We start from the raw sequence: 17578 nt of genomic DNA, 5'->3' as shown, positions 1-17578 counted from the left end.
TTTTTTGAATATTTTTTCTCATTAGTATACTAATTTGAATATTTCTAAACACAATGAAATGAAAAAGTTAATGATTATTTGTTTATTTTGCTCATATAAGCCCACAACCACGGCTGTGTGCAATAGTTTCAATATTTTGCTGTGTTTTGGCGAGCCTTCTTTAGCTGCCTCGTCCTTCCAGTCGGGAGCATGCTGGGAACAGTAGTCCTCAGACTCCATCACCTGGCAGAGGGCGGCGTGATCCCTTCGGTGGGAACTATATTGCCCATGAAACCAGCCATGCAGTAACCATGTGGCTGTGCTGTTGAGCTCTCCCCCCCAATCAGGTTTAAAAAAAGACAACAGAGGGTGGTAGAGGTGACTTCCCAGCTGAACTGTCCCTCCCCCGCACATTGGGCTCTGCAAAGCTTCTTTAAGTGTTGTAACCCCCCTTTGAAAAGCCCGCCCAATTGGGCTTTTGTGCCTCTGAACAGCCCGGTTTGACTTTTATTCCAGGGCTCTGGATTCTTTTCATTGCCAGCCCGCCCCCTTGTGATTCTTTTATAAAAGAAGCATCAGTGTAGATCTCTGTGGACTCTGAGAAAGGACCCTTCTCCTTTCTCTCTCTCTCTCTTACACACACGCACCTCCACCCCCACCTCCAAATATCTTCCTTGATATATCGGGCTCAGGAAAGAAACTCCAATACTGAGCGTGTGTTTCTAGCGAAGGGATTGGGCTTTTGTGCCTCTGAACAGCCCAGCTTGACTTTTATTCCAGGGCTCTGGATTCTTTTCATTGCCAGCCCCCCCCCCCCGAGATTCTTTTATAAAAGCTCCGATACTGAGAGTGTGTTTCTAGCGCCTCTTTTTTGTACGGGCGCCCGCTCCTTTAATCCCAAGAGAGATTGCATAAAGCTCGGTCTCTTTCAGAAATCTTGGCTGAGAACCCTTGGTTTCCACGTTCCCAACGGGTGTTGGGAGCAGATCTTGCCTTCCTCCCACTCCTCCTCCTCCCGGCCCGGCTCTTCCTCCTCCTCCCCACGTTACCAAGTCACGCTCTCCCCAAGCTTTTTGCGCACCAGAGCTTTTCAAATCATATTTCACCTTTGGGTGGCTCCCGTGTAGGGAGCCAACCCCCCTCCTCCTGCAAGCTAAAGTTGTAGAGGGTGGGACAGGCACTGTTAGCGGAGGGTGGGAGGGCGATCGGCAGGGCGGGCGGACGGGAAGGTGGCATCTCCAGGCTCTCCAGTCCATCCAGGAGCTTAAAGTTTTGCCTTTCTCCACACCCAGCTTTGGCTCTTTGCGGGCCTCTGGAAGGAGGGGGCAGTGGGCGATGGATGGCTGAGTCTCCCACGGACACATTTTGACAGCGAGATGGGGGAAATCCCCTCTCCCGACGCTTCCTCGGCTCGCCTGTCCCCACTCTGTTCTCCTCCACTTCGTCCGCCCACCACTTTTTAAAAAAACTTAAAGTTTTGGATTTTTCTAATGAGCTTGCACACATTATTCACTTTTCCATTGATTCCTATGGGAAACATTGTTTCGTCTTACAAACTTTTCACCTTACGAACCTCATCCCGGAAACAATTATGTTCGTAAGACGAGGTATCACTGTATTCAATTTATTATCTTAGGAAAAATAAGTGTTTCATCGGCACTAAAGGAAATGTGATTATGTGTGGCAAATCCTCTCCTTGAATACATTTCCCGAGTATTAATTGCCAAAGGATGATTCCGGAGACAAAACTGAAAGGAAAAATAACTGCCACTTACTTTAGCGTCTCTATTGTACATTCTGGTTTCTTGAGCCCGTCACACAGCACTTCCATTATTTTGTCATCTAGGTTCTTGAGGTACAGCGTTAATTCTCTAAAATTCTGGTTTTTCCTGAGTACTTCTGCAAGATTCCTGCTGCAAGATTCTGTCAGGATCTCTCCATCAAGCCTGCAGAAACGTTTGAAAAAAGTATTATCTTCTGACAAACAAGCCAGGAATATATTTTAGAGAGAATGAGATAAATGTTTTTCTGAATGGCAACTGAAACTGCCTCTCCCAGATATATTCCCAGAATATTAATGGTCAAAAACAGTGGTGCAGACCAAACTGAAAGAGGAAAAGTATCACTAACCTTAGTGTCTTTATAGTACACTCTGGATGTTTGAGGCCCTCACACAGCACTTCCATTGCTTCGTTATCTTCGTTGTGGAGGTACAAGTGTAACGTTTTCAATCTCTGGTTTTTCCTGATCACTTCTGCAAGATGCCTACTGCCAGATTTGGTGATGACCCCTTCAGTAAGGCTGTGCAGAAAAGGAGGAAAAATAACAATCATCTATAAAAGCATGCAAATACAAGTATACAATTTATTATCTTAGGAATTAAAGGAATGTATGGCGGTGAAATGTATTCAAGGGAAAAAACAAAGCCCAGTTGCATTTTGGGAGGGGAGGGGGAAGCACTTTTGGGACAACCATAACCTGGATGACTGAGAATATCCATGGACAAAACCATGCAATGTGTTTTATAGGCACTAAAAGAAATGTGATTATGTGTGGCAAAATCTCTCCCTGAATACATTTCCAGAATATTAATTGCCAAGGGATGGTTCTGCAGACCAAACTGAAAGGAAAAATAACTGCCACTTACTTTAGTGTCTCTATTGTACATTCTGGTTTTTTGAGCCCATCACACAGCACTTCCATTATTTTGTCATCTAGGTTCTTGAGGAACAGCTTTAATTCTCTCAAACTCTGGTTTTTCCTGAGTACTTCTGCAAGATTCCTGCTGCAAGATTCTGTCAGGATCTCTCCAGCAAGCCTGCACAAACGTTTGAAAAAAGTATTATCTTCTGACAAACAAGCCTGGAATATATTTTAGAAAGAATGAAGTGAATGTTTTTCTGAATGGCAACTGAAACTGCCTCCCCCAGATATATTCCCAGAATATTAATGATCAAAAACAGTGGTGCAGATCAAACTGAAAGAGGAAAAAACATCACTAACTTTAGTGTCTTTACAGAACACTCTGGATGTTTGAGGCCCTCACACAGCACTTCCATTGCTTCGTTATCGTCATTGTTGACCTTCAAGTATAACGTTTTCAATCTCTGCTTTTTCCTGATCACTTCTGCAACATGCCTACTGCCAGATTTGGTGATGACCCCTTCAGTAAGCCTGTGCAGAAAAGGAGGAAAAATAACAATCATCTATACAAGCATGCAAATACAAGTATACCATTGATAATCTTAGGAAAAATAACAATGATCTATGCAAGCATGCAAATACAAGCATGCAATTTATGTATGGCGGTGAAATGTATTCAAGGGAAAAAACAAAGCCCAGTTGCATTTTGGGAGGGGAGGGGGAAGCACTTTTGGGACAACCATAACCTGGATGACTGAGAATATCCAAGGACAAAACCATGGAATATGTTTCATAGGCACTAAAGGCAATGTGATTATGTGTGGCAAATCCTCTCCCTGAATACATTTCCAGAGTTTTAATATCCAAAAGATGGTTCCATAGACCAAACTGAAAGGAAAAATAACTGCCACTTACTTTAGCGTCTCTATTGTACATTCTGGTTTCTTGAGCCCATCACACAGCACTTCCATTATTTTGTCATCTAGGTTCCTGAGGAACAGCGTTAATTCTCTCAAACTCTGGTTTTTCCTGAGTACTTCTGCAAGATTCCTGCTGCAAGATTCTGTCAGGATCTCTCCAGCAAGCCTTGACAAACGTTTGAAAAAAGTATTATCTTCTGACAAACAAGCCAGGAATATATTTTAGAGAGAATGAAGTGAATGTTTTTCTGAATGGCAACTGAAACTGCCTCCCCCAGATTACCTGCCGGTGTCTTCATCCTCGGCACGTTTTGCAGCAGGGCCAGGGGACACGATCTCTGGCGAAGCCACCATCTTGGAAATGCCGAGATCTCACAAGAATTCGCGAGATCTCGGTATCATCAGGAGGCTTCGGCCTGCCTGATGACAAGTCCAGGGCGGAGCATGCCAGCCCTATAAATGGGCTGGGCAGGCTCAAAAGCCTCCTTTTCGCCCTGGACTCAGCAGCGAACATCCGGCTGGGTTTCTCTCTGCTGACGGTGGCCATTTTAGGTGGCCTCGTGGCATCGGCCGTTTTGTTGGAGGAGGCCTCATCAGAGGCTCTGCTGGTTTTGTATTGGGGCGGAGAGCTTGGGAATTTTCCTGGGGCTGGGCCTTCCCTTCCGGGCGGTTTTCGAGGCACCCTTATGGCAGGCTTGGGTCCAGTGGGGTGCGGCCTAGTGGGCCGGGTGCAGCCTTTGGTACATCAGGCCTGGTGGCTTCAGGGGAATCCTTTCCCTCCCACAGATCTCATTTGGTATTAGACCAATTGGTTTAATTGAACTTTAATTTAACATTTATTTCTAACCTGATGGCTCCTAAAAGGCAGAAGCCACCTGCGCCATCGGTTGAGGCTATGACCCAGCCTAGGAGGGCCTTAAGGCCTTCTGCCAGGGCACGGTTGGTGCAAGAGGACTCCCAAACAGGGGTCAGGAGGGAGGGCAGGAGAAGAGGTCCCCAAGGTACCGATGCTAATATGCCTGCTCATTCCTGGTCTAGGATCATCAAGAGGCTGGATGACCTGGATGCCCGTTGGAGGTCGGTGTATGGGCCAGGTGGTGCCACCCCAACAGCCCCAGCGGCTCTCGGCAGACCACTGGGTCAACCAGCGGCCCAGACCGGGCATATGACATCGTCGCCTAGCTTAGTAGGAGCTGGGCCCTCCTGGATGGCTTCTACCCCAATGGGGGCAGGTGAGATCGCACCACACCCCACATTTCCACTGCTCCTCCCTTTGCCCGGTCAGGCCATTGTCCCCCCGGGTTCTGGGAGTGGGGTCAACACATTGGGTAGTGCAGCTGTCACTTGTAGCCAGGTTTGGGCTCCCCCCCAAGAAAGAGAAAGAGGGGGAGGTGCAGGTGGACACTCCCCTCGGATATGGTTGCCCCCGATTTGTGGTTTGCTGTAACCCACAGCGGTCACTTCATGGAGGAGGAGCCGGCAGAGTCCCCTTCAGTTAAGACAGCTACGGGGAGTGCTGCAAAAGCGCCCCCCCCCATGTCATGAATTTTTGGCGAAAGGGGCGTGTTTTCGTCCCTTTTGCAAATTCAGACATGCCTGTGGGAACTGTGGGGGCTCACACTCTACCAACGTTTGTACTAGGCCCAAAAAGGGTAAGGATAGAAAAGGGGTGTCAGGCTAAGCAGCCCCCGCCCACTGGGGGAAAAGGATCCCAGCCCAATTAGGCTGGGAGTTTTGAAGGAATGGTTGGAGGATTACCACCCTCGCAGGAGAGCGGCTGCTCTCCTGCAGGGTTTCTCAGAGGGTTTTAGGATCCCGTATGTGGGGATCCGGAAGGCCTTCATGTCTGACAACCTTAAATCGGTTGTGGGACATGAAGACATCGCTAGAGCCAAAATCCAGAAGGAGATGGCCGAGGGCAGGGTACTGGGGCCTTTCCCGGACCCGCCCTCGCCGACTCTTCAGGTTTCCCCTTTAGGGGTGGTCCCCAAAAAGGCTAGTGGTGAATTTAGGTTGATTCACCACCTGCCCTTTCCAAAAGGTGAATCAGTGAATGATTTCATTCCTGATGAACTTTGTTCTGTCCGCTATGCGTCTTTTGACGCAGCGGTAGGTATGGTGAGGAAGTGTGGGGTAGGAGCCCTTATGGGTAAATGCGACATTAAGTCGGCATTCCGGCTCCTCCCCATACACCCAGATGATTTCGAGCTCCTGGGCTTCCACTTCGAGGGAGGTTTTTATGTAGATAGAGCATTGCCAATGGGATGCTCCATATCTTGCTCTCTTTTTGAGAGCTTTAACACCTTCTTGGAGTGGGCGCTCAGGAGGCGCACTGGCCTGGGTTCGGTCGTTCACTACCTGGATGATTTCCTGTTGGCGGGGCCCGCGCGGTCGGAGCAATGTTTTGCTCTAATGCGGGCCTTCGAAGCCCTTTGCACTCAATTGGGGGCACCTTTGGCCCCTGAGGAGACCGAGGGCCCCGCTTCCAGGATCACTTTTCTGGGTATCGAATTGGACTCAGAGGAGCAATCTTGCAGGTTGCCCCTAGAAAAGCTGGTTAAGATTCGTGGTAAGCTTGACTCAGTATTAGGTAGTCGGAAGGTGACCCTTCATCAGCTACAGGAACTCGCTGGGCTTCTTAATTTTGCTTGCCGGGTAATTGCCCCCGGCAGAGCCTTTTCCCAGAGAGTATACACTGCGATGAAGGGACTACGTTTGTACCTGCCTGAGCGAAGGTGTCAAAGACGACCTGCGGGTTTGGCGGGGTTTTCTGGCCCACTTTAATGGTCTGTCTTTTTGGAGGCACGAGCTTCTTTTGGAAGCTGAGTTGCAGTTGTGCTCGGATGCTGCGGGGACCCGTGGGTTCGGGGTTATACTAGGCGACCAGTGGTGTCATTCCGCTTGGCCTCCGGAATGGAGGGCCTCGCCTATGGTCAAGGATCTGACCTTTCTAGAGCTCTTCCCATTGATTGTAGCTTTAGAGCTCCGGGGTGAGCAGTTTAGGGACAAAACCATGCACTTCTGGTGTGACAACTTGGCAGTTGTCCATGTTGTGAATGCCCTGTCCTCTAAAAACAACTGGGTCATGCGGCTTGTCCGCCATTTCGTGCACAGGTCGTTGTCCCTAAACGCCCTGTTTCTGGCCCGACACATCCCTGGTCTAGATAACGGGATCGCTGATGCCTTGTCCCGTGGTCAGTTGTCCAGGTTTCGGACCCTGGCTCCGTGGGCCCGCATGTCACCAGAAGCCTTCCCCGACCACCTTTGGAGCCTGGGCGGGCTCTCGAGCAGTGGAGAGCAGAAGCCAACAGGGCCATGGCCCTCTCGGTGGCTCCAAGCACCTTGAGGGCATACCAGCACACAGGTAAGGAGTTTTGGGATTTCAGGCAAGTTAGGGGTTACCCCCATATTTGGCCGGCCCCAGTAGATCACCTTACGGAGTTTTGCGTGCAGCTTAGGCAACGTGGCCTTTCAGTTAGGACTATTAGGTCCAAGTTGGCAGTCCTCGCCTTTCTATCTAAGGCGGGTGGGTTCTTGGACCTCTCTGGTGACTTCTGCATTTGGAAGATGCTGGAAGGCTGGGTGAGGGAGCTAACGGGGACCCCTGTAGATAGCCGACAGGCCTTGACGGTGCAGCAGCTGTCGCTTATTAACCAAGCCTTAAGCAGCTTGTGCGCATCAATGTATGAGGCCCGCCTTTTTCAGGCTTTGGCTTGCGTTATGTTTTTTGGGGCCCTTTGTGTCAGCGAGGCTATGGCCTCTTCCCAGGCTGACAGGTCTCTCTGTGCCTTCCAGTTTTCCGACTTGCAATTTAGTGATAGGGGTGTCTCCCTCTTGGTGAGACAATCAAAAACTGATCAGCTAAGCAGGGATGTTAGGATAGAGTTAACAGCTGCCACCGACCAGTCTGTGTGCCCGGTGGTGGCTCTTTCTCAATTCTGTAGTCTGAGAGGACCGGGTCAGGGGTACCTTTTTAAACATCAGGACAGTACCCCTTTGACCTGCTATCAATTTTGGGTTTTAGTGTCCAGGGCTCTGGTCAGGATAGGTATCGACCCCGCCGGCTATGGAACGCATTCGTTCCGTATCGGCGCTGCCACTAGTGCGGCTGTGTCTGGTTTCCCGGGTCATAGGATCTGGGAGATCGGCCGCTGGTGGTCAGCGGCCTATTTAGGTTATGTACGGCCAGCTGAGGGTCCAGGGCAGGATATCAGGCTAGGTAACCTCTCTTTGCCCTCTTCCAGATAGCCCCGCCAATACAAGACCGATGGCGTTGCTTTGCGGCCACAGCATGGTATTTTGGGCCAGCCGCTCAGCAGCAAGAACTGCCGTGGGGACCCAGCTGTCATTGGGCTGATGGGTCAACATCGTATGGATGGGGAGAAGAGGCCTGCGGTGGGAAGGGCTTCTCCTACTACTCCTGGGAGGGCGGCATCCAGTACCTGCACCCAGGTGGTTGGTCTTATACCTCGGTGGTAACGACCTGTGTATGCTTGGGGGTCTACCTTTGATCTGCCAGGCTCGCGAAGATCTGTGGATGCTTCACACTGTGTGGCCTACCACGCAAGTGGTTTGGTCTGAGATCCTCCCGAGGATCGTTTGGAGGGACGCCATTTCCCTTAGGGCCATTCACCGGATTAGAAGGAGAGTGAACAAGGCTCCGGGTAAGGTGGTCAAAGAGTTAGATGGGGTTGTAGTGGCCCATCCCCACATCACCATAGATTAGCCATGGCTTTACCGGGCTGACGGTGTTCACCTGTCAGATCAGGGGAACACCATCTTCTTATAGGACCTGCAGCGGTCACTGCGCGAGCTGGTGCAGTTAGAGGGGGGAGTCGGGGGGCCAAGATAGAGATCTGACCCCCACTCCGTGGCAGGTTAGAGGCGGAAAACTGGGTAGTGGTTTAGCAACTGCGTGTTTTCCAATGGGCATCTTTGGGGATGATTGACAGGTTCTCTCCAAAGGCTTGTGGTTCGAGCGACCTGAGCTATTGGGGGGAACCTGTCTTTGGGTCCAGCCCATTTAATTCCCCTTGTAGGGGTTAGCAGGTGGGACTTCCCACATGCAAGTGCATGGCAGGGTCTCAGATGAGGGCGTGGTCCCTCACCTGGATCAGCATGGAGCTACGCCCATAAGTTGCCCCGGAAGTTTTTCTGACGTCATTTTCCGCCTCGGAAGCAATTGTTTGACCCTGCGGGTCCTTGTTAGGGGTTATAGTTAATTATGGAAATTTATGCTAATTTATTTAATTAAATTATGCAAATTTAATTAATAAAAATGACCCAGTTTTAAATCCAGGTTTGTGTCGTGTCCTTACTCCGCCTTTTCTGCAATACCTGCCGGTGTCTTCATCCCCGGCACGTTTTGCAGCAGGGCCAGGGGACACGATCTCTGGCGAAGCCACCATCTTGGAAATGCCGAGATGTCACAAGAATTCGCGAGATCTTGGCATCATCAGGAGGCTTCGGCCTGCCTGATGACGAGTCCAGGGCGGAGCCTGCTAGCCCTATAAAAGGGCTGGGCAGGCTCAAAAGCCTCCTTTTCGCCCTGGACTCAGCAGTGAACACCCACCCGCCCTCCCTATCTTTCAGTGTGCTACTGAGGGTCGCCCTAGGGGGCCGAATAGGAATTTTTGGCGGTCATGGCATTTGCTATGACCATTTTTTTGCCTATTCCACACTGCGGCAATGGATAGGCGGTTAGGGGGTGCTTCGCCCGTTTAGGCTAATTGGCTTACCTTTGGTCATTTGGGTAGGCAGGTTAGGGGCGGAAAACTGGGGGGTGGTTTAGTAACTGCATGTTCTCCGTTGGGCATCTTTGGGGATGATTGACAGGTTCTCTACAAAGGCTTGTGGTTCGAGCGACCTGAGCTACTGGGGGGAACCTGTCTTTGGGTCCCGCCCATTTAATTCCCCTTGTAGGGGTTAGCAGGCGGGACCTCCCACATGCAAGTGCATGGCAGGGTCTCAGGTGAGGGCGTGGTCCATCACCTGAATCAGCATGGAGCTACGCCCATAAGTTGCCCCGGAAGTTTTTCTGACGTCATTTTCCGTCCAGGAAGCAATTGTTTGACTCTGCGGGTCCTTGTTAGGGGTTATAATTAATTATGCAAATTTACGCTAATTTATTTAATTAAATTATGCAAATTTACTTAATAAAAATGACCCAGTTTAAAATCCAGCTCTTGTGTCATGTCGTTACTCCGCCTCTTCTGCAAATATTGCCAGAATATTAACGGTCAAAAACAGTGGTGCAGATCACACCGAAAGAGGAAAAACATCACTTACTCTAGTCTCTTTACATTACACTCTGGATGTTTGAGGCCCTCACACAGCACTTCCATTGCTTCATTATCTTTGTTGTTGATGTACAAGTATAATGTTTTCAATCTCTGTTTTTTCCTCATTACTTCTGCAAGATGCCTACTGCCAGATTTGGTGATGACCCCTTCAGTAAGACTGTGCAGAAAAGGAGGAAAAATAACAATGATCTATGCAAGCATGCAAATACAAGCATGCAATTTATTATCTTAGGAATTAAAGGAATGTATGGCAGTGAAATGTATTCAAGGGAAAAAACAAAGTCCAGTTACATTTTGGGAGGGGAGGGGCAAGCACTTTTGGGACAACCATAACCTGGATGACTGAGAATATCCATGGAGAAAACCATGGAATGTGTTTCATAGGCACTAAAGGAAATGTGATTATGTGTGGCAAATCTTCTCCCTGAATACATTTCCCGAGTATTAATTGCCAAAGGATGATTCCGCAGACCAAACTGAAAGGAAAAACAACTGCCACTTACTTTAGTGTCTCTATTGTACATTCTGGTTTCTTGAGCCCATCACACAGCACTTCCATTATTTTGTCATCTAGGTTCTTGAAGAACAGCGTTAATTCTCTCAAACTCTGGTTTTTCCTGAGTACTTCTGCAAGATTCCTGCTGCTGGATTCTGTCAGGATCTCTCCATCAAGCCTGCACAAACATTTGAAAAAAGTATTATCTTCTGACAAACAAGCCAGGAATATATTTTAGAGAGAATGAAGTACAGTAAATGTTTTTCTGAATGGCAACTGAAACTGCCTCCCCCAGATATATTCGCAGAATATTAATGGTCAAAAACAGTGGTGCAGATCAAACTGAAAGAGGAAAAACATCACTAACTTTAGTGTCCTTACAGTACACTCTGGATGTTTGAGGCCCTCACACAGCACTTCCATTGCTTCGTTATCTTCGTTGTTGAGGTACAAGTGTAACATTTTCAATCTCTGTTTTTTCCTGATCACTTCTGCAAGATGCCTACTGCCGGATTTGGTGACGACCCCTTCAGTAAGCCTGTGCAGAAAAGGAGGAAAAATAACAATCATCTATACAAGCATACAAATACAAGTATACAATTGATTATCTTAGGAAAAATAACAATGATCTATGCAAGCATGCAAATACAAGCATGCAATTTATTCTCATAGGAATTAAAGGAATGTATGACAGTGAAATGTATTCATGGGAAAAAACAAAGTCCAGTTGCATTTTGGGAGGGGAGGGGGAAGCACTTTTGGGACAACTATAACCTGCAGGACTGAGAATATCCATGGACAAAACCATGGAATGTGTTTTATAGGCACTAAAGGAAAAAAGATTATGTGTGGCAAATCCTCTCCCTGCATACATTTCCCGAGTATTAATTGCCAAAGGATGGTTCCGTAGACCAAACTGAAAGGAAAAATAACTATCACTTACTTAAGCGTCCCTATTGTACATTCTGGTTGTTTGAGCCCATCACACAGCATTTCCATTATCTTGTCATCTGGGTTCTTGAGGTATAATGTTAGCTCTCTCAAACTCTGTTTTTTTCTGAGTACTTCTGCAAGATTCCTGCTGCAAGATTCTGTCGGGATCTCTCCATCAAGCCTGCACAAACGTTTGAAAAAAGTATTATCTTCTGACAAACAAGCCTGGAATATATTTTAGAGAGAATGAAGTGAATGTCTTTCTGAACGGCAACTGAAACTGCCTCCCCCAGATTACCTGCTGGTGACTTCATCCCCGGCCCGTTTTGCAGCAGGGCCAGGGAGACACGGCCTTCGGCACCGCCGCCATCTTGGAAGGCCGAGATCTCATGAGATTTCGCGAGATCTCGGCCAATTTCGGGTGGCTTCGGCCTACCTGATGATGCTGTCCTGGGCGGAGCCTGCCAGCCCTATAAAAGGGCTGAGCAGGCTTCCGGGCCTCCTTTTCGCCCTGGACAGCTTGCAAAGCGAACACCCGGCTGGGCTTCGCTTCTTCGGCAGCCATTTTAGGCTGCCTCGTGGCGTCGGCCATTTTGGCTTCCTAGGCCTCATCGGAGGCCTTTCTGGTTTGGAGTCCGGGGGCGGAGACCTTTTGAGCCTTCCCTTGGGATCAAGGGTGGAATCTTCCTGGGCAGCGGCCTTTCTCAAGGGGTGGTTTTTTGGCAGTACCTGTGGGGTGGCTTAGGTCCAGGGGGGTGCTGCCTAGCGGGCCTACCGAGGCCTTTGAGCCTTCAGGCCTGGGGGCCTAAGGGGTGAACCTTTCACTTCCCATCCAAGTTTGCTGGGATACCGAGGATCATTCCCATTTAGTCTCAATAGCCTAGAGGTTAATTCTCTGCCTTACAAGGCAAAGGTTGCAGGTTCAAGTCCCAGTAAGGACTAGTCTCCCTTAACTTAACTGCACTTCGATACTCATTTGACTCTGATGGCTACAAAAAGGCAGAAGCCTTCTGCACCAACAGTAGAGTCTGGGGCTCAGCCCAGGAGGGCCTTGAGGCCTTCAGCCAGGGCCCACTTGGTTCAAAAGGACCCTCAAGCAGGGGTCAGGAGGGGGGGGCAGAAGAAGGGGTCCCCCTGTTAACGAATCTAACATTCCTGCTCATTCTTGGTCCAGGACCATCGAGAGGCTGGATGACCTGGATGCTTGCTGGAGGTCAGTGTACAGGCCAGGTGGCACCATTCCATCAGCCCCAGCAGCCTTTGGCGGACCACCTGGTGAACCAGCAGCCCAGACCGGGCAGATGACAGTGACACCTGGCTCATTAGGAGCTGGTTCCTCTTTGATGGCACCACACCCAACACTTTCACCGCTCCTCCCTCTGACCGATCAGGCCTTTGGGCCACCGGGTTTTGGGAGTGGGGTCAACTTAAAGGGTAATTGAGCCATCACCTGTAGTCAGGTGTGGGCTTCCCCCACTGCTACTGCAGTGGCACTGGCCCTTTCGACGGCTTCGATGCCATCGACGGGGTCGGGGGAGGCAACAGTAGGGACTCCCATGGTCTTAGACCCTTTGGCTGCTGTGGGAGCAGCTGCCATCCCGTGGGGGTTACCCTCCACGCCTTTGAGTAGTCACCTCCATCCCACTGTCAGGGAATGTATTTGGAGAGGGGGGTATGTAGATTTGTTCTCCCACCTCAGCAAGGAAGTTCCAAAAAAGGGGAAGGAAGAGGAGGTGAAGGTAAATAAGCCCAAGAAGGTTAGGGTTAGCAGGTGCTTCAGCTCATGGCTGTATGCATACCTGACATGCGCTTCAGTGGTGACCCAGAGGGAGCCAGCTCAGGCTCCCTCTATGTTCAGATATATTGACCTGATTGCCCGTGCTAATTTTGACTACAAGGGCACGCCGTGGCACCACTACGATGAGGCCTTTAGGATGCGGGCGGCATTTGAGCGCACACTCCCTTGGGATGTGGTTATCCCCGAGTTATTATTATTATTATTATTATTATTATTATTATTATTATTATTATTATTATTACTTGGATTTGTATGCCGCCCCTCTCCGAAGACTCGGGGCGGGTTTATGGCTTAACACAACCCACATATCCCGGGCTGGGGGAGGCGACCACACGGGTAGTGGTCACTGTATGGAGGACGAGCCGGCGGCATCACCGGCGGCTCGGGCTGTAGGGGGAGGGGCAGTGACAGCTGCCCCTATATGTCATGAGTTTGCGGCCTAGGGAGTGTGTTTTCGTCCCTTCTGCGAATACAGACACGCTTGTGAGAACTGTGGGGGCTACCACGCCACCAGCACTTGTATCAAGCCCGAAGGGGGTAAGGATAGAAAGGATGGTGCAGGGGCGGTTAAATGGCCCCCGCCTGCTTGGGAAAATGGTCCCAGTCCAGTTAGGCTGGGAGTTTCTGGAGGAGTTGTTTGGGTTCAGGAGCCCATGTGTTGGGCCTAGGAAGGCCTTCATGTCTGACAATCTTAGATCGGTTGTGGGACATGAAGACATCATTTCCAGGAAGAGGTGGCCGAGGGCAGGGTACTGGGTCCTTTCCCGTGCTCACCCTCGCCAACTCTTCGGGTCTCCCCCCCCTTGGGGGTGGTTCCTAAGAAGGCTAGCGGTGAATTTAGATTGATTCACCACCCATCCTTCCCGAGGGGAGAATCAGTGAATGATTTCATTCCTGATGAACTTTGCTTGGTCCTCTATGCGTCTGTTGTCACGGTGGTAGCCATGATTAGGAAGTGTGGGGTAGGAGCCCTTATAGGTAAATGCGACATCAAGTCGGCATTCCGGCTCCTTCCCATACATCCAGACGATTTCGAGCTCCTGGGCTTCCACTTCGAAGGTGGCTTTTACGGGGATAGAGCAGTACCAGTGGGGTGCTCTATATCTTGCTCCCTGTTCGAGAGCTTTAGCACCTTCTTAGAGTGGTTGCTCAGGAGGCGCACTGGTCTGGGTTCGGTCATTCACTTCCTCGATGACTTCCTGTTGGTGGGGCCTGCGCATTCAGAGCAATGTTCTGCCCTGATGCGGGCCTTCGAAGCCCTTTGCGCTCGATTGGGGGTCCCTTTGGCCCTGGAGAAGACCGAGGGCCCCGCCACCAGGATTACTTTTCTGGGTATTGAATTGGACTCGGGGGAGCAATCTTGCAGATTGCTCCTAGACAAGCTGCTTAAGATTCAGAGCAAGCTTGACATAGTTTTAGGTAGTTGGAAGGTAATCCTTCATCAGCTGCAGGAACTCACCGGGCTTCTTAACTTTGCCTGCCGGGTAATTGCCCCCAGCAGGGCTTTTTACCGGAGAGTATATATACTGCGATGAAGGGGCTACGCTTGCCCCATCATCGTACCCGCCTGAGCGCTGGCGTCAAAGAATGACCTGCATGTATGGCAGGGTTTTCTGGCCCACTTCAATGTTCTGTCCTTTTGGAGGCACGAGCTTCTTTTGGAAGCAGAATTACAATTATGCTCAAACGCTGCGGGGACCCGTGGGTTCGGGGTTATCTTAGGCGAACAGTGGGCCATTATATGTGTGTTTCCGGAACGGAGGGCCTCTCCCTTGGTCAAAGATCTGACCTTCCTGGAGCTCTTCCCACTGATAGTAGCTATAGAGCTGTGGGGAGAGCAGTTTAGGGACAAAACTGTGCACTTTTGGTGCGACAACCTGGCTGTAGTCCACATTGTGAATGCCCTGTCCTCTAAAAACAACTGGGTCATGCGGCTTGCCCGCTAATTTGTGCAGAGGTCGTTGTCCCTAAATGCCCTGTTTCTGGCTCGGCACGTCCCTGGTCTAGACAACGGGATCGCTGATGCCTTGTACCGTGGTCAGTTGTCCAGGTTTTGGACCCTGGCTCCGTGGGTTCGTGCGTCACCGGAAGCCTTCCCCGACCACCTTTGGAGCCTGGGGGGCTCTCGAGCAGTGGGGGACTGAAGCCAACAGGGCCATGGCCCTCTCGGTGGCACCAAGCACCTTGAGGGCATATCAGCACGCAGGTAAGGAGTTTTGGGATTTCGGGCAAGCCAGGGGCTACCCTCACATTTGGCCATTCCCAGTGGATCACCTTATGGAGTTCTGCGTGCAGCTTCAGGCAGCGCGGCCTTTCAGTTAGGACTATTAGGTTGGCAGGCCTCGCTTTTTTATCTAAGGCGGGTGGTTTTTTTGGCCCTTTCTTGTGATTTCCGCATTCAGAAGATGCTGGAAGGCTGGGTGAGGGAGCGACCGGGGACCCCAGTGGATGGCAGGCAGGCATTAATGGTACAGCAGCTGTCACTCGTTAACCGAGCTTGGAACAGCCTGTGCGCCTCTCTGTATGAGGCCCACCTCTTTCAGGCGGCGGCCTGTGTCATGTTTTTCAGGGCACTTGCAGTCAGCGAGGCTTTGGCCTCCTCCCAGGTTGACAGGTCTCTCCGTGCCTTCCAGTTTTTCCGACTTACATTTTAGCGACAGGGTATCTCTCTATTGGTGAGACAGTCCAAAACTGATCAGTTATGTAGGTGTTAGGATAGAGTTACGGCTGCCACCGATCAGTCTGTGTGCCCGTTGGCGGCTCTATCTAATTTCTGTAGTCTTAGGGGAGCGGGGCAGGGGTACCTTTTTAAGTATCAGGACAGTACCCCTCTGACCCGCTATCAATTTTGGGTTTTAGTGACTAGGGCTCTAGTCAGGATGGCCATTGACCCCGGCGGCTATGGAACGCATTCATTCCGTATCGGCACTGCAACTAGTGCAGCAGCGTCTGGTTTCCCGGGTCAGAGGATCTGGGAGATTGGCCGCTGGCGGTCTGCGGCCTATTTGGGTTATGAACAGCCAGTGCAGTAATAGGATAGGAGGTCAGGCTAGGGAGCCTTTCTCTGCCTTCTTCTAGATAGTCCCACCAGGGCGAGACCGACGGCGTTGCTGTGTGGCCACAGCGGGCTGGCCGATCTGCAGCAAGAACCGCCGTGGGGACCCGGCTGTCTTTGGGTCCGGTGGGTCAATCATCGTCAGGATGGGGAGAAGAGGCCTGGAAGAGAGGGGTTCTCTCCTGCTGCTCCTGGGAGAGCGGCACAAGAGGTGTCGCACCCAGGTGATCGGTCTTGCACTCAGTGGCAATGACCTGTGTGTGGGGGGGGTCTGGCACTGCTTTGCCACGCCCGTGAAGATTTGCATATTCTTCGCAAAGCTTGGCCAACCACGTGAGTGGTTTGGCCGAGATCTTCCCGAGGATCATTTGGGGACGCCATTTCCCTTAGGGCCACTCACAGGGTCAAGAAAGGTGACTAAGGCTGTGGGTAGGCTGGTCAGAGAGTTGGGTGGGGTAGTGGTTGCCCATCCCCACATCACCGTAGATCAGCCATGGCTTTACCGGGCTGACGGTGTTCACCTGTCAGATTGGGGAACACAATCTTCTTACAGGACCTGCAGCGGTCACTGCGCGAGCTGGTGCAGTTAGAGGGGGGAGTCGGGGGGCCAAGATAGAGATCTGACCCCCACTCCGTGGCAGGTTAGGGGCGGAAAACTGGGTGGTGGTTTAGCAACTGCGTGTTCTCCATTGGGCATCTTTGGGGATGATTGACAGGTTCTCTCCAAAGGCATGTGGTTTGAGTGACATGAGCAATTGGGGGGAACCCACATGTAGGTACATGGCAGTGACTCAGATGAGGGCGTGGCCCCTCACCTGGATCAGCATGGAGCTACGCCCATAAGTTGCCCCGGAGGTTTTCCTGACATCATTTTCCACCCCGGAAGCAATTGTTTGACCCTGCGGGTCCTTGTTAGGGTCATAGTTAATTCATGCTAATTTATGCTAATTTATTTGAATAAATTATCCAAATTTAATTAATAAAAATGACCCAGTTTAAATTCAGCTCTTGTGTCCGTGAAGTTACTCCGCCTCTGCTGCAAATATTCGCAGAATATTAATGGTCAAAAACAGTAGTGCAGATCAAACTGAAAGAGGAAAAACATCACTTACTCTAGTGTCTTTACAGTACACTCTGGATGTTTGAGGCCCTCACACAGCACTTCCATTGCTTCGTTATCTTCTTTGTTCATGTACAAGTGTAACGTTTTCAATCTCTGTTGTTTCCTGATTACTTCTGCAAGATGCCTACTGCCAGATTTGGTGATGACCCCTTCAGTAAGCCTGTGCAGAAAAGGAGGAAAAATAACAATCATCTATACAAGCATGCCAATACAAGTATTCAATTTATTATCTTAGGAAAAATAACAATGATCTATGCAAGCATGCAAATACAAGCATGCAATTTATTATCTTAGGAATTAAAGGAATGTATGGCAGTGAAATGTATTCA

At 50.1% G+C, this 17578-nt stretch overlaps 1 protein-coding gene across 1 annotated transcript in view; it reads right to left on the bottom strand.

The window, feature by feature from the left end:
• The window catches only part of LOC139175558 (uncharacterized), a 93116-nt gene that overhangs the window by 12443 nt on the left and 63095 nt on the right, over positions 1 to 17578 (bottom strand). Inside the window, exons 29-38 of the mRNA XM_070766717.1 lie at positions 17239 to 17409; positions 11284 to 11454; positions 10708 to 10878; positions 10348 to 10518; positions 9831 to 10001; positions 3538 to 3708; positions 2983 to 3153; positions 2627 to 2797; positions 2110 to 2280; positions 1755 to 1925 (exon numbers count right to left, since the gene is read on the bottom strand). Of these exons, the coding sequence (XP_070622818.1) occupies positions 1755 to 1925; positions 2110 to 2280; positions 2627 to 2797; positions 2983 to 3153; positions 3538 to 3708; positions 9831 to 10001; positions 10348 to 10518; positions 10708 to 10878; positions 11284 to 11454; positions 17239 to 17409 (1710 nt within the window). The remainder of the gene's footprint in view (positions 1 to 1754; positions 1926 to 2109; positions 2281 to 2626; positions 2798 to 2982; positions 3154 to 3537; positions 3709 to 9830; positions 10002 to 10347; positions 10519 to 10707; positions 10879 to 11283; positions 11455 to 17238; positions 17410 to 17578) is intronic.

This window comes from Erythrolamprus reginae, chromosome 1, assembly GCF_031021105.1.
Source record: "Erythrolamprus reginae isolate rEryReg1 chromosome 1, rEryReg1.hap1, whole genome shotgun sequence".
NCBI lineage: Eukaryota > Metazoa > Chordata > Lepidosauria > Squamata > Dipsadidae > Erythrolamprus > Erythrolamprus reginae.
Note: the sequence above shows the minus strand (reverse complement) of the source record. Positions and strands in the feature narration are given on the sequence as shown.